General features: G+C 33.1%; 1 protein-coding gene across 1 annotated transcript; it reads right to left on the bottom strand.

Moving 5' to 3' along the window:
- Positions 1-1,671: 1,671 nt before the first annotated feature.
- Positions 1,672-21,491, bottom strand: LOTGIDRAFT_237886 (hypothetical protein; the record flags this gene model as incomplete). Its single annotated transcript, XM_009048431.1, has 12 exons — positions 1,672-2,881; positions 3,080-3,258; positions 3,468-3,557; positions 3,693-3,824; positions 3,918-4,143; positions 4,479-4,542; positions 4,809-4,888; positions 5,156-5,188; positions 5,589-5,814; positions 6,027-6,195; positions 19,294-19,510; positions 21,418-21,491. The coding sequence occupies 12 exons, from the start codon at positions 21,489-21,491 to the stop codon at positions 2,755-2,757; spliced, it is 1,617 nt and encodes a 538-aa protein (XP_009046679.1). The 3' UTR covers positions 1,672-2,754.
- Between the last annotated feature and the right edge of the window lie 2,950 nt (positions 21,492-24,441).

The following is a 24,441-nucleotide window of genomic DNA, read 5'->3' as shown; positions in this document are numbered from 1 at the left end:
CAACAATTAGAATAGAATTTCTTTGCGTTTCGAGATGATTTACCCCCGTAGCTCTTAGAATATAATAATTTAAACCCTTTTCAATCTATTCCTGCACATATATGCAGGTTTCTAAAGCAACGGTTGGCGGATGAGAAGGGTAGAGGAATGAGCAGGAGAGGGGAGAGGGCTTATTATAATGCTCTTTCTTGAGCCCTTCACTCTTGAGCACCCAGGGTATGGAGTGATGGATTACCTAAACACAGAATGAGTTCAATCAGGCCCGTAGCTTTAGGGAATTTTGGCCTCCTTCTGAGAATCTGGGCTAGCTCATTCCAAGTCCAAGTCCTCAAGCTTTATGCTCTGTAGACCCAGAGCACACAGGACTTGCAAAAAAAATCAAATAATATTTTTTCACTCTTTATTTTCTTTTGACTGAACTTAACAAAAATCCTTCAACCAAAATTACTGATCATAAATTAAAAAAAAAAGAGAACTAAGATGATTACCATGTTCTTTGAGGGAAAAAATACCCAAAGGAATTAAACCTTAAAGATAAATTCCCTCAATTAATACGGAAATCAAGCATTTAAATGGGTCCAGCCCACAATAAATTACTACAGAGCAGTTCATTCTAATTCTGGTTAAGTAAAACCTAATGTGATTGGATGATATCTAAAACACTTCAATCTTTATCCAATAAAAAGTCTCTATTCTAATTCATGGAATGGACAATATACAGGAGGACTGAGTTGAGAAATGTGATGACTCTGTGAAAGTAATGGCTCAATATTTGGGGATATTAATAGCCTATGGGATATTTTTGATTTACAATTTTGGATATGCCTGATGGCAATACACACCATGAGTAGAATTTAAGATTTAAAAAGTGTCCAGGTTGGAAACATAGAATAAATTGGAGAAAAATTCCCATATTCCTTTCCAGCTGATAGAGTTCAATTTCAGCCATCTGTATCACTTTTTAGAATGAAAATCTAGCATTGTGTTCAACCGCAGCAATTTCAACTTCATACAATCTTTAAGATCAAAATTTTGAATTGCAAACTGACCAAACATCAGATTTCAATTATGAAAAGTGATAGAGTTAGGTGAAATTGTACACGATCAACATTCAGATGATGGCATCCATTTCAAGATTTCCAAACAAATTTAGATGAATGGAGTTTTACATCCTACTTTTCTGCACCATATGGGCTAATGAAAACAGTCCAAACAAATTTAGAATTGGAACCAATGTCTTAACAGTCCTAACCAAGTTGAGGCATCACACATGTAAGATATGTACATATAAATGATTTTCGTTGCTAATTATTATAATACTATACTAGAGTTAATGCCCATTTATTTAAGAAACTAAAAGTTCTCTCCCTTTATCTTGGCCTTCAATCACCACCTAGAGCTTCTCATTTTACGTAAGTTCTTGCATTTGTTAAATTTCTTTTGCATTTCATTATGAAATAAAAATAGACTCAAAAACATGAATACAATTTAGATGTGCTAAAAATGGCCCTATTATTTCATTGGAAAATTGTAAATGCAATTTGTATTTTAGTGCTATGCTTTAATAGCTATGCTTGAAATCTTGTGTTCTGCCAAAAAAACAAATTAAAGAAATTAAAAAACAATAAAGCATAGCTCGAAAGTATTTTTGCTGCGTCACACGCAAAGCAAACCAAATCATTTTTCATTATGTTAATTAGGTATCCAGTAGCTCTTTTCATTTATACTTCAACAATAAGGTATGTCTATAATATCTAAAAGCTTTCACAGTTATAAATATATATCTATTATCTATCAGAAATATGCATTTCAACAAAAGACATAACTCTATGAGGTTTGACCATGGGCCAGCTGGTTGAAAGGATCCTCATTATTCCAGTCGCTATATGAAATTTTGATTTTGTTTGAAAAGATTTTTGAAAATTGAAAATTACCCCTTGAACATTTTGAAAAAAGATATGCTCAATTCTCATTTTAGGTTCATACAAAAGAAAATAAATAAGGTGACAAAGCAAGATTAAATTAATTAAAAAATAAATTAGATTTTTTCCATTGAAAAGCAGCCATCTTGTTTGTCACAAAAATATACTATCTACACTGAAATCAACTTTGGGATTTTGAATCTAGGCATTTGATTGGCTGATGACTAAATATAATGATATTGAGCCAATCAAAAGAACTGATCTGAAATCCAGTTTCTTACAAAATTGAAAACAGAAATGCAATAAAAACTAAAAATTAAGAAACACACTTTGAACAAATACAATTGAGGAATTTTGAAAGCCTCAATTCCATTGGATAAAAAATCATCCAATACCTTCCCTGTCATTTTAAAACTATCCAATCACATGCAGGCTTTTAACACAAGCTATTAGGCTAAAAATGATATCACAAATCCTTATATGGTCATGTCCACGTTCAAAATATCTTGAACTTTGACCACAGACTATTTTTTAAGAACACAGACATGTCATGTATAGCACTGTCAATAAAATGTAAACTCCGCCTTCTTTTTAAAAAAATGTTTCTGAACACTTTAGTTCAGCTCCTCCCACAAATGTGTCAATCACAATTCACAATTGACTAGAGCGAATCAAATCAACTTTTAGAACTGTTAACTTGAAGCTGATTCAGATACATTGCAGATTGCATTTGGTTCATGTATCCTAAAAAAACGACTTTTCCAATAGCGAAAACTCTTTTCCAAATTTGGAAATAAGGGGAATTCCAGTCTGTTTATATGATATGTTGATTCTATCGCCATGGTAATATATTTGACACTCTATCCCATATATAGCATAGCATAGCACTGATGGAGTCAAAGTTTTGGCAAAACAGAATCACTAAAACAATTGATCCAATCGTCGTTAGGATTCGAAGTCTGAAAAGAGAAGGCGATTAAGTAAGTAATCAATCAAAATGAAGCGAGAAACATGAGCAAAAAGATCAAACGTAAGTAGAATCAATGAAAACTTACCGTGAAGTGAGTAAAGTAAGTCCAAAGTAAGTAGAATCAATGAAAACTTAGTGTGAAATTTAGAAAGTAAGTCCAAAGTAAGTAGAATCAATGAAAACTTACCGTGAAGTGAGGAAAGGTGATAATAAATTAGCGGCAGTGGATACAAAGACTAATATCACAGCTACTAGTGCTAGGACCACGTTAATTAATTTAGTTAATATAGTTCGAAACGTCACATTCTCCACCATCTCCATTGATAGAATCTGCTGCTGTTGTTGTTGCTGTTCTAATCTCTGGATCTACAAAATCAAGGGCAATAACTCTCAATTCTAGGAACAGAATACTCTCACTTTTAAACTTTGATGCAGTAGATATTCTTATATGATAATCACCATTATCCAAATAAAGTATCCTGATGAGAATTTTATATCCAAAATGTGTCTAAGTGTCGGGATAAGCTCCATTCAAGTCTTAAATTTCATGGACAAAATAATTTACAGTTACCTACCCTTGTTTGACAGTTGTCCACCAGGTCACTCAAATCACTGGTTCTCTCATCCAGTCTGTACTCAATCTTCTCCTCCATGGAGCTGATATCCTGAAATATTGGAACAAATCATTAGAAGCAAAGCATAGTCAGACACATCCAAGATACCAATGGTCTAACAGGCTGTTCCTTGCCCGAGTAAACTGACAATGTCAAGGTCTCCAATGATAATGATGATGTACATACCTGTTTTAGATTTGTGATTTCATTTTGATGGAGTTCTGTTAGATCATTGATCTGATCTTCCAGTCTTTCCACCTTGTATTTCTCTTCATCAACTTGATTACGGAGGGTGGTTAGATCAGCTTGAGTTAGGACCTGCAAAATAATATATAGTGGTAAGATATAGGAACATGGTGTTACTAAGAACCACAATTAACAACAATGACCAAAATGGATGTCCAAACTTACTCTGTGGTGTTCGAAATCTTCAATCATACGTTGCATGGCTTCCTGAAGCTTCCTTCCTTCATCTTTAATTTCGGAAATTTCATGGATTAGAGGTTCTACGAGGGATTGTGTTTGAGGAGAAACCTGAGTCAAGTTTTGGGAAGTGGAGTGTGGACTGCTCTGAGCTCCAAACCCAGAGCCAGACGTGATGCTTGAATTATCATCTTCATTATCATCATACTTAAAACTGAAATAGATAAAGGTGTTGTGATAATTGAGATAGAGTTTGGGCTGCTGGGGAAGTCCTGGGAACATGTGGGAATGGTTCACTAATCCGTGTCTAAGCTAGCCAATCTGTCTTGCAGTCTACCATTCCAAAAAGGCAAGAACATCTTAATGTAAGGACAACAGAAAGCCTCTCAGGATCCTGTTTATAGCTGAACCATGACAATGATCAGTCCTGGATTATCTGTACCCATTTACTGATTCTTGGCTAAGTATCTTGGTGATCTTTCCTGGATGATCCAACCAATTTACAGACGGGCATCCACAGAATATAAAAATTGAATGAAAGAGCCATACCTAGCAGGGAGAGTTCCACCACTTTTACTTTGTTCCTTGGACCCTTCTCCATTGTCTTCCATTTCTGAAAACACAAATTCAATATCTAATTTTGTCGAAACGCTGAAGTGTATTAGTCCTCAGTCTCTCATAGACGAATGACTCGATTCTTCAGCTGATTATCTCCCTTCCATGCTTCTGTAAGATATCTCTCTGATAATCATATACTATATATTTGCTGATATAACGCACAGTTTTTTCACTGTCATTTGCCAAACTTGTTGATTTTTTTCAGAGGTTATGTTAGGTTCACTTCAGGGTAAGAAGGAAGAGAAATTATACATTACTTACTTATTGAATTAATGTTGCCTTCACTACCAAATTTATTTTTTATTAAATGTGCAAATTCTTTAGGTTTGGCAACAATAGATCTGAAATTAATAAACAAAGCTATTTATGATTGTCATGTTATGATAAACTAATGGTTATGTTATGATAGACTAATGGTTATGTTATGATAAACTTATGGTTATGTTATGATAAACAAATTGTTATGTTATGATACACTAATGGTTATGTTATGATAAACTAATGGTTATGTTATGATAAACTAATGGTTATGTTATGAAAAACTAATGGTAAACAAATGGTAACACCAATAATAGTAATGGTAATGTATCTTATAAATTAACACTTACTCTTTGGCACCTTTAACACTGTCCACAACTCCCCTGAAATGAAAAATAAAAATGGTCAGCCAAAAATGCAAAAAAATCAATCAATCCATAAACTTTAATGACAGAATACAGCAACTTTGGCAGATATGGCTGCAAATGATAAAAGAGCTTTCACAGCCTGTTAAAAGTAAACTATAAATAATATGTGAGGAAAACTATGTGCGAGAAGACAACAGCTTGTCTGTATTTCAGAACAGAGGTATTTTAGTCACCAGTCAATATTGATCAGTAAAAAAGCCAAACAAATTTTCAAACAAACTTATTTAGGCCTGATGGAAAATTGAGTTGGTAATGTATTGGCTATTGCAGACACAGTTTTGTGATATCTTGTGGGATACCCTTTTTATGTGATATCTACCTACAGGTGTAGCTTTAGTATCAAAATACCACTTACTTCAGCCCTTGACCAACATCGCGTAACATTTCTTTAGGTTGTTTATGACCCGTCAATCCATGGGCTTCAATATCTAGTTGCTTCCGCTGTAAAGTTTCTAATTTTTTCTGCATTTGAATGATACTTTGGGCTGATTTTTGGTTGCGTTTTTCGAAAACTGTTTTGATTCTCTGGGCCTGCTGTTTATCAGCGTTGGTGGCCAGGCGTAAATACTCGTTCACATTTGCTGAAAAAAAAATATTCCTTGGAAATAAGTCTTAAGATTGTGGTATCACTCTCTGTATTTTTTTTATTTAGCTTTTATTTTTAACATAGCCAGTTCAATTAAGATCTAACAACGGCCCTTTTGAACATTCATCCCAATAACCTTTTGACCTAACCTTCTGATTTTTAATGGTAAATATTACCCAAGTCTACAAAAATCAAAGATGGACTTACATTCTTTGACCGACTGCTCAGCCTTGATGGCATCTTTTGTTTTGATGATTTTTGATTGAATATGACCGATGGCTTGTTTTGTTTTTTCGCCATCGGTGGTGCTGGAGTCGTCAACATCATCAATGGCCGCCTCAAGGCTCATTCCATTTTCTCGCGTCATGACGTCAACCTGAAAAATACAAAATAACATCACATTTAATATGGTGATTCAACCAATAAAGGAGAAAGAGATTTAGCTATTTAAGTATTATCATTGTCATCATCATTTAATGTATGCATACTTTAATCATCTTCATGAATTATTCATCATCAGTAATCATTATCCATAACAATAATCATTATTTATGCAAATCAAACATTATCAATAATCATAATTAATATTTTTGGGAATTACAAGAACCATAGAATATGGACAAGTTTCTGGAAAAACAGGCGTCATAAAATGATTATCAAATGTTTCCCGAATACACCTACAAAGTTTAAAAAATCTTTTGTAAATAACGAACCACAGACAATACAAGGTAAAAAGTACCTGAATACAAATACTTAGTCTAGGAATCTCATATGAAAAGAGTTATTAATAAAAATAAAATGTGCAAGTTTTAATATGAAAACCACATGGCCTCAGAATTACATGTTTGCACTGATATAATACGGTATCAGAGAGTGCAGTTTTATCATATCATGGTACAAACAAAGAAACCTTCCTGTTGGCATTATTCTTTAGGAACGGATATGTCCTAGTTTCAAACAAGAGAAAAAGAATTCATTTTTTTTCAACCTGCTAAGGCTGACCAGTTTTGTTTTTTATACCTTATGCCATTCTTCAACTAGTTTTGCCAACATTTTTGGAGAGTCCACATGGCTGATATCATTTATAATCTATTTATAATGCACTTGACAACCCACTTAAAAAGTTTTCTGATTGTCAAAATATCAAGATCTTTATATTGTTCATATAAAACCAGCACACAAACAAAATAGAAAGGGTCACAAATGTGAACCCTGTCTGACTCCTCTTTCTATTGTTTCTAAAAATAGTATCAATCTGTTATTTGATTTTGAAGCAAATTGTCAAGAGACTCTGTTAAAACCTTTCTTATCTAGTAATTTCAAATAGAAAACCCACATATCCATCAAAATTGCAATTAAAAGACACAATCCATAAGGTAACAGACAGCAGCAATTATCAATCCATTTGAATCTTGCACATATAATCAATAAAGCACACCCTGAGATCTCAGTTCAATACTGCCTTCAATTCGGTTATCAATTTCACCCTTTAAGGGAGTTCACATTGTTTACACTCTAAATATAGAATGCTTGATAAAGGTCCTGCCCAAAAATAGGGAGCTTATCTAATCAAAAGGTCATAAGAAATCCATTTGGTAAATAGTAACTGAGCTAGGCCACATGAATCCAGTATAAATTAATCCAATGAAATCTTTCAATCAACTGGTTTGTTGACTCAGGGAATTATCAAGGTATTTTCTTTCTCTATCTCAAGGTTGAGGTCTTCTAAAATTCAGATAAATCCTTACAAAAAATGTTCATATGAATTTATGGCCAATGTAAATTGATAACACCTTGTAATAAAAAATATAGATAAATATATCACAGTGTGGCATAAGGTGTTTCAGAAGACTGAGAATACCAAGTCTCTTCAAACAACCTATTTTATTCCATTTCTATATAACTAATGTTTTTCCAATGAAATTTTACATTTTTTTGACATCATTTTGATGAATGAATAGTTATCAAGTATTAGTAAATTTCAAAATATTACATCATAAAGCAATGTTAAAAAACAATACAACAATTACCTGTTAAATTACTAAATATCTTCTTATTTTGAAATATGAACTGAGTGTAACAAAGTTTAGGGATGAATATGATTAATATATTGAGTAATAGTAATATTAATTTCTACAAGCTGATGTCATTTTTTTTAATGCTGATTGGAAACTCAGTTTTTATTTTCATATTTAATCATGATATAAGTACTATTTTAATAATCAAACTACATTATGAAATATTAAATTAAAAATAGCCTTAGATAGTAATGACTGAATAAGTGAATATGTATTGAAAATTATAATAATATAACTTAAAGGGGCAGGCAGTATGATTTAATTCCTGTTTTATCCCAGATAAATACAGCAAGGGTGTGTCAACTCTCTAAATATGACCTTAGAGAGCACTCTGCACTTTATTTTTTAATAATCAAACTACATATGAAATATCAAATCTAAAAATAGCCTTAGATAATGACGACTGAATATGTATTGAAAATTACAATAATATAACTTAAAGGGGCAGTGTGTGACAATTTCAATATTAACTTAAAGGGGGAGTTCAAGTAACTTATACCTTGAATATTATTATCAGCTACCTTCAAGGGGTAATAATAAATAATCCATAAGTACAACTATCATTAACTAAGCAAATAGTAAGTGTGTCAATTTCAATAAAATCAATCAAGATAAAATGCACTAAATCGAGATGGATACAGCAGATGTGGGTGTGTCATCCCTCTAAATATGACCCTTGATAACACTCTGCACTTGGGCTGTAATCTCCAATTGTCTAAATAATCCATAAGACAAATATAAGAAACTAAGTAATTAGTGAAAGTGTCAATTTCAATAACACTCAAGATAAACTGCACTAAAATGAGATAAACAATTGAGATTAGTGGCCAGTGATATTTCAACTTATCTCGAAACTTTGGAGATTATCATTTGAGATAAGCTTATCTCTTAAAAAAAATAACTTAAGATGATATCATCTGATTGGTCAATTACCAAAATCTGTTTTAAATATAGTTTTATCATCCAATCAGATTACTGTATTTCTTAAAATTTGGATATATCTACGTTAAGTTTTGAAGAATTAGAACCAAATATAATTTTTTTGGACTTTGGACATATTTAAAATATTTACAATCACATACCTAGAAACTTCAAGCATAATCCAAAGTAAATATATATAGATATAGCACTTAATCATATGAGACACATATACTAAAAGTGACCCAACCAGTCCAAAACTATATTTCTGCTCAAGTGCCAGTCTAATCCAAAATCATAATGAAATATATCCTTTGAAGATCACCTTATTATTAAATCTTAATCTGTAGTCAAGGATAACCAGTCATAATATATTGGTAGTCACTGACCTCAAGTCAGTCAACAAGTCGATTAATGCAGTCAATGCCCAGAATATATCCAATATCTGGATTACATTATCAAACAATAATCTATTTTAGTCAAGGATAACAGGTCATTATTAGTATTGTCACCGACTACCAGTCATTTTATGTTTTGCTTCTTATTGAAGATTTTCTGTAGTCACTGAGTCTAATTTCATGTTTTCGATAAACACTTTCAGAATTCCATGACGGCCGTTTTTATTACATAAAGATTCCATCTCGACCTTTTAGATATATTTCGATAGTCGACCAGGCTTCTGTCTGGACTAATACATTTTTTCTGTAGTCTTTGATATCCAGTAAGACAGATGTCGAATCCAGTAGTCCCTGACCTCCAGTAACCAGATATCAATAACTTGTTATGAAGCTAAATTAATCTATAAACTTCTATTTATGGCATCAATTGTCTAAGGAATTCTACTGATCATTAGGTTTAAAGATGCCGATTGGCAGGGCCAGGAATTCTTCAGTTCACAGACTAACGGTGCCATATAATCCTGATGTTGTTGGCATTCAAAATCCATCTGTTAGTCCTACACAAGAGTTTTATATTGCACACTAAATTCTAAGTGCAATTCCAAAAAAGCTTAAGTGCAATAACCTCTCTACTACAGGATCTGGATTTCAAAAAAGCTAAATACTTTTAATTTCGAAGTGCAATTCCAAAACTGGTAAAGTGCAATGACTCTTCTTACACTTGAAGGAAAAGGAAATCCTTTCCAAATGCTAATCTCATACTTTGAATGCTAAGTGTAATGACTTGTTTTTCACAATGAAATCTTATTTCAAAAGCTAATCTCCACTAAGTGCAATTCCCCTAACTGCAAGTGCAATGACACCTCTAACACGTAGGAAATCGTAATTGAATGAACACAAAACCTAATTCAAGTTAATCAACAAAAGGGAGATTTACAAGTGAAAAGGTATCAGATCAACCAACCTGTGTCTTGTGCCGTGCCAGGAGATCAAAATGCAATTAACAACATTCCAGAGTAATCAATAATTGATATCCTATATATAGACACTTTGTATTTTCATAATTCAATGCTGATACAGTAATAAACAAAGCAAGCTCATCAAAAAAACGTTTATTAGGCCAGAGAAAAATTCATTGATTTTCAAACAAACTTTGTCTGTATACATTTCTTAAAGTATTTGGTTTGATTGGTTTGTATGCCAGCGAACACAGAAAGAGGGAATAATAAGCCAAGTTTACAGTTTTTCTGTCGAGGCCTCTGATTGGCTGTTTTAGCTGGCATACAAACCAATCAAATCACTGCATTCTGTGATATAAGAAAGATGGCTATTGTAGTCAAGATATAGGACGAATTTCGTTGTAGCTTGACAATATAAAGATGTAACATAATGGAAGAGTGGGCACAGGCAAATCACATTTCTGAACATGAGCAATCAAAGTCGATTTTTAGACATAAGATTGATTCAGAATCAAAATCAACCATGTTCTGGCCTAAATCTAAATCAATCAAGGATTTTGTATGGTAGATCTATTATGTATTGATATAAACCTATTATCATCTATATAATAAACACAGACATATTGAAAATCTTTTATATAAATACACATCACCCCATACCAACACTCAAAACATACAGATTAAAGGGACACTTATTAAAGTGCACTTAATAAAAGGGCACTTAATAATAGCATATAGGCAGAGATCACTCCATACCAACACTTAAAACATAGATTTGAATTGACACACATGCTTAGGGTAAGACACACGGATGTCAAAGCCAGATATCACCCAAAACCAAAACTTCAAAAAACAAATTCAATGGACACTTTCCTACGGGAAAGACAAAACAACACAAGAACACCATTATCAATATTAACAAAAATCAATGTATTACTGAACCCTGGGAGAAAGAAGTTAGTCAAAATGCATAAATTCATGAAGCTGGTACACACTGCCCCTTTAACTTATATCTAAAAATCATAACAGCACAAAGAGACTAACTGTATTGGCAATAAAATCTAATCTTGATTAGTAAGTGGGCATACATCAGCCCACTTTTACCTCGAATTAACTCAGTTGATTCACCTCTACAATCCAGGACAAGCCCCTTGATCACAAAGCAGGTTTAGTCCTAAAAAAAGGTCAACACCAATTGTAATCTTAGATTAATTTCTCATGGATGAATGCTCACAGAACAAATCTGTTTTTTTTCCTTTTTTGTAATTCTTGATTAGTAATTATTTTCTATAATCTTTTGTTGGTATTAATGGCAGAAAAAAGCCCCAAAATAACTTCTTTGAAATAGCGTTAACAATATTTTGTCCATTTTTGGAATATAAATCAGCTTAGATCCAATTACACTTTGAGAATGTAATCATGGCGCCCATCTGCCAGTGTCTTGCTAATCTTCTTGAAGAGTTCCAGACAGCACTACACTTCTAGCCTATTCAGTAATTTGATTCCATAATTGTCTGGTGTACCACTCCAAGACAATGAATTCTCAAAATAGATTGACATTTCTCTGTATATAATTCTACGAAAGCTAAATTTAGTTTTTCATGACGTATATTCTTCTTAATGTGGAGAAGCAAGCGAAAATAAAATGAAAAATATAATTGAATTTTTTTGGTTTTAAAAAGGGTTAAAGGTAGACTTCGTCAAAAATAAAATCAGATTGCTAAAATGTCCCAAATTTCTTTCCTTCAATTTTCAAGACATACAGCATATTTAATAAAAAAAAAAACATTTAGAGAGTTCACCTCCATCTAAAATATTTTCCAAAGAAAAACTTTCCTTGGGACACCCTTGATCTAGTGTGAATGGCCCTAAAATGTTATCCATCCTGATAAGGGTTGTGTATCTGAAACATGTGTCAGTAATTTACGATGAGCTAAATTAAACTTTTAATAAATTAGCTGTCCTGATAAGGATTGTGTATCTGAAACATGCGTCAGCAGCATGAGATGAGCTGCAGTCATTACAATCTAGTAGAAATATCAATCTTTAATTCCCTATGTTAGTCAGCCATTAAAGTTGAAAGTTATCACTGAGTGAGTCAGACAACAGGATGTAGTGAGGAATGCAGATTGTCAACACACAACAACATTCAAATGACTCACAAAATTGATTTCAAATTCCAGGTTTGGTTGTCAGGCTATGACCAGACGTCAAGAAGACAACAGACACTAGGTGGTCGTCTGATACAAATTGATGGCCTGTCTAGACATTGACCACAAAATGGTTGCTAAGGATGTCATATTTGGAAGTTATCATGAAATTTTGAGCAAGTGGTATTCGCGGATTTCAAATTAGGCATTTAAGTTTGGAAGTCTGTCGTAAAATTATTAGCCTGTCTCCATGCGCACCTTGACATGGTTGCTATGGACTTATTTTGGCGAGTCTATAAACGCTGCGATTCTTGAATATTTTAGAATCTGCTCAACAAATTGTTGGCTTACTGTCTCGACAACAAAATTGTCATAAGAGCTGTTAGTACATACCATTTCCATTTTAATTTGGGAAATTTGAGTAGAAATGGAGACAAAAACCATCCCATGTCATGATGATCTGGTACAACCTGTACCATTGATGATGAGATGTAAAAATGTTTGTTTGTTTGGTTGTGAAAAGACAACATTGTGAAAGATTTAGAGACAGTAAACAACGAGTAAACAACAAGTCAACATCGATAATAACATTTTACTGCAGGTTGACGAGACATCTTCCAAAATAAATAAAATCTGAGACACTTGTTCAAGTCTTGCTCAGAAAAAAAAAACAAACAGAATTTAATATAGAGAAGTACTCTTAATTCAACGAAATACAATAATTTCATTAGTGGCAAAATATTAGAATGAATGAAAGAGCCCATAGAAAATATATGAAACAAAACACTCAATCAGGTTACATCTAAAAATGTCAAAAAATTTAGTCCCTAAATATAAACGTCTTTCTTTCAAATCTTTCTATGAAAAAATACGAAATCTTCTTGACCTTTTACAGCCCTCAAATCAAACTATTGTTTAAAATTTGTTTATAAAATAATAAAAAATAAATACTTTAAGCCATTGTTTTCAAAATGAGTAGGAGGCATTATGACAATTTTTATTAAAACACTTCATGTAACTTTGTAACCACAATTCTAATATTGTTTATTATTTTAAAAAAAACAAAAACACTTTGTCTAAAACAATGAAATTTTAAAAATAAATAAAGGTGGCATTATGGAATTTTTTTTAATTTTTGTATCTAAATTGTTTTCTTATTTTAAACAAAACTTCAGCTGGTACAAAATAAAGTAATTGTGTATGGAATATATAGTTGACATATATACAAAGCAGATGTTTTTGTTTTTCTTTACACAAAGGACACCCACATAAAACAAGTATATGGATAGTAAATATACTGCAAAAAGTCACCAGGATAATCCAAATAAAAACTGAGTAAAAAATTTACTTAGGATTAAAAATCCAACACAGAAGATGCAATATGTCCTAAAAATTACATTAAACATAATAAAAGATTTCACCAAAATGCAAAGATGTCTTAAAATGGGAGGTCTCTTATAATTCCAAAAACACATACAACACCAAAATGGAAAAGAATATGTCCCAAAACACATAAAATTTTACCAAAATTCAAAGCAAATCTTCCTCAAATTAACAAAACTTTTCTAGAAGGCGAAGAAAATGTCCTCTAAACTTAAAAAAAAATATTACTTAGATGCAAAGGAAAAATTCACGTAAAGACAGACAAAGAACATGTCCCTCGATTCACAAAACATCTTAAATATAACTAAGATGCAAAAGAAAGTGATAATCCTACCGTAGACTGTGAAGACAATAAAATAACCTGTAGCGAATGTGACAGTCGTCACGGTAATGTCGTCTGCTTCATGTTTAAATGTCCACAGAGCAACATGCGGTCAACTTATTGATTTTACAGTCTGTCTGTTTCACAGTTTATCACTGGTCACACCTTCGTCTTTCCTGCACTTTCATTAAAATCCCTCCCACCATTTCATGACAATTCAAATTGAGGTCAAATAGGGGATGCAGTAACATCAATGAATGCTCACAGCACCAGGTTTTCTCTATGTAAAAAGATGGAATGGGGGCTTCCACCGGCAGAAATCCCACTGTTTCTTGATGCAACACAAGGGATTGGCTTCACCTTAAAAATGACCTGCCAAGACTGCATTAGGTCATGAAAAGAAATATAGGTCTACTGTCTTGCATATGATTGGGCTAATGAACTAACACATGCAGTGTACAATGAGGGAAACTTAGCCATGATGGCAACAATATCATAGTCATTTATGAAAACATACTTCAAGGCTTCTATACATTCAAAAATTAGTCTTAAAATCTCCAATTCTATGTGATCTTTAAACGAATTTGAAAGAGAATACAAAATTCATCCATCTCCATCAACTTACCTCAAGAAAGGTCTCAATTTTGACTGCCTTGAGAGAAGAAATATTCCGAAAATTCACATAAAACCAAGTCCGACATAAATCCAAATCCTTAGAGTTCAAATTTCATCTATATGGATTAGTCTACAAGCCACGAAAATGTCGGTTAACTCTGAAACGCTAGTCCTAAAATCTTCATCTCCATTTTCAATATTGGTCATAAAATAACAGCTGTGAAATACCACTAGGCCTGAAGAAAAGTGAACACATTGTGCTCCACTAGCCGATTTGAACTAAATGAGTCTTGATAACAATACAGTGACACACTTTAAGGCCAGGCTTAATAGATATTGGTTTAGTGGATTGTAAACAAACCTGATTCCGAATCGGGCTTAACTAAATTTTTCCTGTGACACTTTAAAATTTTTAAATTTTTCCATAGAGTTTGTATACGATTAAACATTGATTTTAAACTTAACTATGGTAATGCTCCAAAATTGAACTATATATTTTTAACTACGCCTAGCTGGTTCCACAGAGAGTCTTCTTCTAACAACGAGACACAATATGGTGTCAGGATGACATGATAGACCAATATTGATTTCAAACTAAGAGATGTAAAGATAGAATAGAGAAAAAGATGGTTCTCCATTATCTATTAATAAACTTGCATGATAACAAGTGACAAGCCACATATAGAAACTAATGGGATGATAACAAATGCAACATATAGAAACTAATGGGATGGTAACAAATGTAACATATAGAAACTAATGGGATGGTAACAAATGTAACATATAGAAACTAATGGGATGGTAACAAATGTAACATATAGAAACTAATGGGATGGTAACAAATGTAACATATAGAAACTAATGGGATGATAACAAATGCAACATATAGAAACTAATGGGATGGTAACAAATGTAACATATAGAAACTAATTGGATAGTAACAAATGTAACATATAGAAACTAATTGGATAGTAACAAATGTAACATATAGAAACTAATGGGATAGTAACAAATGTAACATATAGAAACTAATGGGATGGTAACAAATGTAACATATAGAAACTAATGGGATGGTAACAAATGCAACATACAGAAACTAATGGCACACTTTAAGGGAAGTTGTCATCTACTTTGGATCTCTAAAGATATCTCCATTAGACCACTTCATATTTGGATATCTTACCACAAAAGAAAATAAAATCAGTCAATGATCTCTGAGACACTTGGTACTATCTTGAAGAATCTTTCTAGGAATTTCCAAATCTATGAGCCGGAAGGAAGAATACCAGGAATCAATATTATCAAAGAAGAAGGAAGACAAGAGAAGATAATAAAAACAATAAAAAACAGTCTGGTTAATCAATCATCAAGTCAATAACCGTCCAGTCTTCCCACTTCATTTGTTTACACAGCTAAGCACCCAGTAATGACTTCATTTTTCTTTTTCTTTACTTATTACGTGGTTAGTAAACTTAAAGGACCTCACCCTTTATATATCAATAGTCTTTCTTTTGGTCCATTTTATGACTTAATTCATCACAAGATGTCTTTGGATATCTGAATAAATGTCTTTGGATGTCGCACTTAATCCTTTTCTTGTCTTTGCATATCTTTATATCTGAATGTCTGGATATACTGATATCTTAATATCTTTGGACATATTATGGATATCATAACCAGATATCTTTGGATATCATAATATCTTAGTAGATATCTTTGGATACCTGAATAATCTTAATAGGTGGATATTAGCTCAACAACAGATGTCTTTGTGGGTATCTAATTAGGCTTCTTTGTATATTTCTCTTCACTTGGATATCTTAGATATGGGTGAAAGTGGGTGATCTCCTTCAGATATAATATTCTCATCAATCACTGGAAGATATTGACTACACTAACCCAGTTATTGGTTATAGAAATATCTTCCAGTTAATAACTCTTTAGACATCTCAAATCATTCAGAATGTGTCAGAAACACTCAGAAATGGAATTTAATAACCAGGTTATGAGATGTTGGCTGCTCTGTTTTGTTTCTTGAATTGATATGAGGTCAAAGACAATTGGTTTTGGGTTCCATTAAAGTAACCAAATCAATAGACCACATTGTTGGGCATTGAAATCCAAAAGGTCAAAGTTTAAAGATTTAACCGACAAATCGCAAGCCAAATAATAAAATTAACTTGGCCTAAACAAATCAATGGGATTGTTGCATTGAAAAGGTATGGTGACATCAATGTCCCCAAGGCATTTAACTCAAGAGGTCAAAGTTCAAAGTATATTGACCACTGCACCTGATATACTCTTAACCTGTATAGTCGACTTAATGAATTTTTAATTAGAGATTAATTACAAAGTTCAGCTTTAATTACTTTCTTTAGATACAAACTAATTAAATGTCATAAGTATTTTAGCTATGTTAAAGTCACAGTGGGTCATAAAAAATGCCAAAATGTAAAAGTTATTTGCTATATACACCCTTTAAAAGCTTGCAAAGGTGACAAACCCAATCGTTAATTGGTATCAGGATTCTTTCTCAACAGACCAGTGGATTCTCATCATTCCAGTTGACACAGCAGAAAATAGGTACATAAAAATCCAGTAAAGATCAGGAGGTTTGGCCAAATTTAATACAGTACAAAGTATCCAAAGTTCATTTACCTTTAAAAACAATCCAAACTTCTGCTTGAAAATGGCCTCATGCCTTTTGCCTACTTTTATTAAGTCCTATTTGAAACCACAATACAAACCAAACACAAGTAGGCAACCACAGTGCTGTTTTGACTATAAATTAAACCAAGTAGAAGTACTAGCCTCCAGGTGTCAATTTGTCATTTCACTGTTTGATGTAAGAGTCTTAAAAAAACTTGAATATTCAGTAATAACAGCCTAAGGGATATAAAAAACGTAAAATGGATTGGCTAATATTTATTTTTAGATAATCTTAATTAATTTTGTGACAAATAAAAAATGAAATGGAGTTAACATCTTTATTTTGGGAACATGCATGTAAGCTGTGAAGGTCCTTAGCTATCATTAACAGCTTTTGAACAAGTAAGGCGCAAATGCTTGTTGAAATTTGAAGAACCACAGACATCTGACTGAAAATTGGAATGATGCAAATCGATGCTATCAGTGTTCCTGATACATATAAGAATTTTAGAAAACCTCTTTACAAACCCTTAAAGATGTTGATCAAAACATTATTCAAGGTGAAAAAACTCACTCCAAACTCCCTAGAAGAACACTCAATCCAAAAAAACAAAACAACTCGGAAACTGTCAGCTAAAAAAGACATGCTTCCTGGATTAGTTCCTTGATGCCAATGAACTTGGAAAGGATTATTATAACCATGACAAGCCTTAGGGAATCTCCCTGCTAATGATGCCAATGATTCTCGACTTTGAGGCATGAGACTTAACCAGCTTCCTGGTTTTGTCTAATTAGCACGCTTCCAAGAAAATGTATCCTCAAAAGCCACGAAAACAGTTCCTGGAATAGAGTTTAATGCCCTACAGCATGCAGTGTGCAATGATTGAATTTTGGCAGGACATCAGCAATATCCTGATATTCCAAAACCCAAGCTCAATGGAACTTACTAACACAGACAATGCACTTTAAGCTGTCTATATACCACAGGACCAATAGAGTCCTCCCACTGATTTTTTACAAAATTATGTAACAAGCCCTTAGGCAAGGTGTTAGAAATCATTACCACTAAGTCATTAATCTGTGTCAAGCCTGAGGCCAGTCTCTTCCATAAACTTTTCTTTCTAATGAACATTATCGAAAACTTGCTGCATAGACAAAAATTAATTAAGATCAAAAGTTAGGACAGAGCTAACGAGGTTAGTTAATTAGTCTGAGAATGATATGGCTGTATCTTTTATCTTTCTTTTCAGGCTTCTTGACCACACCTGCCACAAAATTTATTTAAATAGAAACAAGGGCCCATGATTCACATTGCAGGCCATTTAACCCCCACTTCATTCCTCAGAAATTTCAAAGTAGCATTTCTATATGTTTTTGCAATTTTTCTTACGGAGTAGCTCCTCAAACCTTTCATGGTGTCATCTACACCTGTACCTCTATTGGTACCCCCAGTTATAGGAGACTAGCAGTACCACTGCAGTATAATCAATATTCACAGTCTTCAGATTACCACAATGTTATAATAAATATTTCAAACTATGACACAACGCAATCTTAGACACATTGATTCTTTTATTTATTTATTTATTCATGTCTAGGATCAATACAGGTGAGGGCAATGTTGTAATATTTCTTTCATGTAACAGTGACTCAAGATCATTCATTCATTCATTCATTGATGTCAAGGAACAATTCCTTGGAACTAGACTTGGATAAAAGACTTAAAACTAAACTGGATGAAGAACTGTATGAAGACTAGAGTACGGTTAAGCTTACAGCTAAGAATAGATTAAGACCAGACCACGTATTCTCAACACAATCTTAGCGCTAGGATGTCCTGGGTTCTTATCTTCTAACATTGATTCTAGGACATCCTAGCTCTAAGATCATTTCGAGAACAAGAGCTAAGAACTAGTTCTTGCATATTGGTTTAACCATTTCAGTCCAAAAGACGGACAGACGGACAGGAGCATGGAAAAAGAACCCAACCCATTAAACCTACCTTGCCATCAGAGCAATGTGAACAGACTGTATCAAGGTCTTCAGTACTGTGGGCAGAAAGATGACCATCATCAACAGGAGGATGTAAGGTTCCTGAACCAGCTGCTCTCAGTCTAGATGCTTCTGGAGAGGTGAGTTGTTTCTTAGGAAGGCTGGGACTCTTGGCTGCTTTACGAAAAGGATTCAAGGAAGGAATCTTGCTGCTGTCAGACTTTTTCCTGTAAATGGACAAATACAAATGAAATGGAGTTTTACATCCTACTTTTCTGCTGTTAATTGGTCTAATAAAATGGATTACACCATGATCTACGCAATGAGGGGATTTTAAGTATAAGCTAAGCCCTTAATCCCTTTCCAAATTTAGAAAGATCCTAACATGATAAGCCTGAAGAACACAGGTCTTTGGTTTAGTGTCCCATCTAATTTAGATGCTTTTTCTTGTCAGCGATCCTCTTTGTATCATTGACAGGGTGTTGGGAGTCTGAGAGCTTAGCTGGGTTGGAGAACCAGTAGGTACCATCTCAAGCTAAATTGGTTTCCAGCCTTGGACCTCTTCAATGGTTCCTGGAATCTCTGAACCTCTTTAGTTGGTTCCTGGAACTGTCAAGCGGAATGTCATTTTCAGGATGAAAAAAAGAATGTCATGACCTAATGGAACCACTAACTCTGACTGACTGACTGGAATGCCATCAATTCTCAGGAAAGGAAGTGATCTAAAAGGGCTGTCTATACTGTGTTACTATTTATAGTAACTTTATCTCATATCAACTTCCTTGGACAGACAGACAAATGGAAACTTGTAAATGGCTTTCATTTACATCGGAACAAAAAGTGGCAATATTTCAAAGAGTTCTATGACCTTCGATGGCTTTTTATATAGATGTCAGTTAGCTAGAGTCAGAAAAAATAACAAATCTTTTAAGTAGTCAAAGAAACTGCTCTTACACCACTGCACTAGATGAAAGCTCTACTCTTTGCCAATCTTTGAAATCCAATCCAATGAAATGAAATGGAAGTAAACTAAGTGCACTCGGTACTATAATAACAGATATGTCATGCAGTGTACAATGAGGGAAATTTTGCCATAAATGATAAACTTATTTTGTCTTTTTCTATCCACATGCTCTCTCCCTATATGTTAATTTAATCAAATGTGCCAAAATTTGATTGGTAAAACTTGTAAATGTTGTGTTTATTTAGACTCTAATAAATCATTTACATAAATCAATAATATTTACAATAGAGGTATATATCAATAATATTTACAATAGAGGTATATATCAACAGTATTGTCCACTGCCCACTGTTTTTATTTTATTTACATATTAATGTGTTAATGCGTTTGATTATATTCTAATTTCTGACTTGACCTTAATATCATTGATCATTGGTTCTGCAATCTGTTTCACAGAATATTACGTAGTTCGTTATCTAAACATTAAACAATTGATACAAGCCACAAAACTAGACTCAATCACTGGCAAAATATTGGTAGGAGCTAACGAATTGATTGCAGTGACGGCCCAGCCTTCCCCATTATGTGATTTTCATACATTTCTAGTACTTCTGAAGACTATTTACATATATTCAAGATTAAAATCAACCCACCAAAATGGCACACCTGTCCCTTTAAGATTTAAAATTTAACTGAAGTTATGATATTATGATATTTTTTATTATGATTACACCCTACCTAGATGTGAAAGGTCAACCTGGTATTTAACTGAATTCCTACTCTTCAATTGACCCCATTTTAGAGAATTATTAACTTGTGGTTTCATCGTTTGAATGACTGTCATTACTGGACTACATTTCATGATGGATTGACAACATCTTCACAATGTCAAGCTATTACCAACTGTATCTTATACCTTGACAGCAATAGTCACCTTCCTTGTATCACAGAAGTTTGTAAATGCAGTGATTTGATTGGATTAAATACTACCACATACAAAATATCAGAGACATCAACGGAAAGACAATAAACAATTTGGCATCGCATGAAATCGGCAGCTATGATTGGCTGTATTTGCAAACCTACAAACCAATCAAATCGCTACAAGAAACTCATACATCCTTCAAAAATCAAGTTACAGACTTAAAGAAGGGAAATGACCACACTTACCCGAAAACTTTGCGGTAGATAATTTCATCATCAGACGGATAATGAACCTGTACCATTGGATAGAGGGTGTCCATTTTGAAATCCACGAAAGTCAAGTCACTGAATTCCACAAGAAAACCTTTGAATTTCCAAACTTCGGTATTTTCTACCTACAACTTTTGACTTAACACAATAGTTTTCCAAACTAAGAAACTTGGGTAATATCATCTAAAAATTTCGGCCTCTCCAACCATTAAAGCAACACGAAAGTGGCGTTACGTACCAATGTCTTGCTTAAAAGAGTTCAGTAAAAGTACGAAAAAAATGGAAATTATGCAGAAGTCTAGCAGTTTGATAATGAAGTCAATGACATATGGTTTTATATATACTAAATACTCATATATATATATATATACAAATACAAGTAATTGATTTTAAATTAACCTCAAAGGTTTAATGAATTCACAAATATAAAAAGTGTTGAGTTCTTTATTCCTTTCTATTTCTTAAAGTACATTTGCCTGTAATCCAATATTACAAAGTTAACTTCAACATTATTGTGTATTGAGATATGAATTAATTTTGGTGTCACGGTTTTCCAAACTTATGACATCAGTCTAAATCAATCAAGCATCAAAAGGGTCAAGAAGCACTACACTCGCTTTCGTTGAATGAGTTGAAATAAATTTGCATGTATGCCTTCAATCCAATATTAGAAAGTTAAGCCAAAGATTTGTATATCCAAAATTAATTAATTTGGTCCCGGTTTTCCAAACTCATAGAATTGTTTCTCAGTCAAATGATCAATACATTTTTAAGGATGAAAGCTCATTCATGTTCTGTTAACCATCAGAGTTTAAATAATTTGGAAGCTCCAAGATCTTTCACAAAGTCACAAGCATATCCAGAGTGTCTTCGAGATCTAAAACTGCACACCAAATCTCAAAATCTCTCAATCCAAGTCAGCTAAAATATAATCCAATGAACTAAGAGCAGTCCTTGCTGCTGCATAAACCCTGTCCTTAATGGCCGTTTACGAAATTAATTAAAGAATCAAAGATGACCCTAATTAAGACATTTATTAACGAACTTCCTGATTTTATAATTAGAAGATCACTTCCAACATTTTATCCCTTTCCGAAAATTTTATTTAAATTTCCTTGAATTTCTAAGCATTTCCAAATACTTTTAAGTTCAAATAAGTACAAGATCAAAGAGATCTTCTTAATTAAGACATCAATTAATTAACTTCCTGATTTTTTAATTAAAGGATGATGATAAATCCATGGCTGAAACACTGAACAATAAATAATAATAAAAATATTGACCATCAGTTTAATGAGAAACAATGTTATAATGAATAATTTCCTATATAACTATAAACTATAGAGATAACATCCTTCCTTGTATATCATTAAACTCTTATGTCATATCCTTAACACATTTCATTATTAGTATTTGGTTTTTCCATTGTCAAAGGTCAATACGATTCAATACAATTCAAATAATTTGTTCCATTTATTTTCTGTGGGTTACTGCACTGATTCTAGTTCTGATCTGATGCTCACACATATTTTGTTTCATTTATAATCTGTGAGTTTCTTCAATCATTCAAGATATGATCTGATCAATGCTCACCAACCAAACTTTTCAGATTTTTATATATTACAATACAATTTTCCATATTTTGTTTCATTTATTTACTGTGGGTTACTTCACTACTTCTAGATCTAACAGCATCTTTGAAAATTTAGGTTTAAATTACAACCCCGAGGTCCAATAGAATTCCTTACATGATGTTAACCTCTTACCAAACAGATCGTTTAATTGGTAGAATTGGTGAACACAACTTTCTAAATACGATGTTAGATCTTGAACATGTGAAGTAAGCACAAAATGAAAATTCAAAATTACAAGTGCAAGTTTTAACATATATCTAATTAGTTTCAAGCACTCTACTTTTGTGCTTGTTGAAATTAAAAGAGTTTTTTTTATAACCATAAGCTAATTCACACACTAACAAACAAGTTATTATCACAAATTCAATTATTAAACAGAGTTTCCAATGATAACAGAGTTTCCAATAATGACAGAGTTTCCAATGATAACAGAGTTTCCAATGATAACAGAGTTTTCACATCAAAATAATATATAGTTCTCATAAGAAGTTTAACTTCCTACATGACCTATATGTACTTGACAATATTAAACATTCACGTTTTTCCTGTTTTCCAACCACAAATTTCACCGGTTTAGTTGAAATATGTAATTATATTTTGAAATCATATTTTGTTCCCAAAAAATTCTGGAAATGATCGCCAAAACACAGACAATGAGGTTGTAACGCAATGGGATCTATGCCCACTTCAGCAGCTTTCTGCAGCAGCTCAATGATGTTGTAAGATAATGGGATCTATACCCACCTCTTTTCTAAAAGAGCTCAATGCATTATAGGGTGTAAGGCATGATGACATATGCCCACTGGCAGCTTTTGGAATATTGTTGAGCATTAATGCTATCAACAAATAAGTTTCTGTTCTCTGGGATTTCTTCCCATGGAAAGATATTGATTTAACACAAGTTGTAAGGCAGACAACATACGCCCACTAGCAGCTTTGCTTTGGGTTAAAAGGCATGGTAATAAATGCCCACGTGCAGCCTAGCATAGCTGAATTACACTACAAGAGCCAATTTTTAGCATCTAAAGAGCACATCTAGGTTAAAGGTTAGAGTTAGTTTAAGATTAGTTAGTTAGTTAAGCATACTAAAACTAATACTAAATATATTTAAACTATGCTTGCTTATGCTTTCATGCTTAGATTAAAGCATTGTTAGTCAAATATGGTGATGAAAATACAAAAAAATAGGGTGCAATATTGAATATTTCAAAAAATAAAATGATCTTGTGCAAAACAATTAAAGGGCTGAGAGGGACGGGAGCTGGGAAGGAAGGAAGCTGGGAGCTGGGAAGGGAGGGAGCTGGGAAGGAAGGGAGTTGTGAAGGAAGGAAGCTGGGAAGGAAGGAAGCTGAGAAGGAAGTAGCTA

The sequence above is a fragment of the Lottia gigantea genome, assembly GCF_000327385.1.
Source record: "Lottia gigantea unplaced genomic scaffold LOTGIsca_121, whole genome shotgun sequence".
Lineage (NCBI taxonomy): Eukaryota > Metazoa > Mollusca > Gastropoda > Lottiidae > Lottia > Lottia gigantea.
This window is presented reverse-complemented; position numbering and strand designations above follow the sequence as displayed.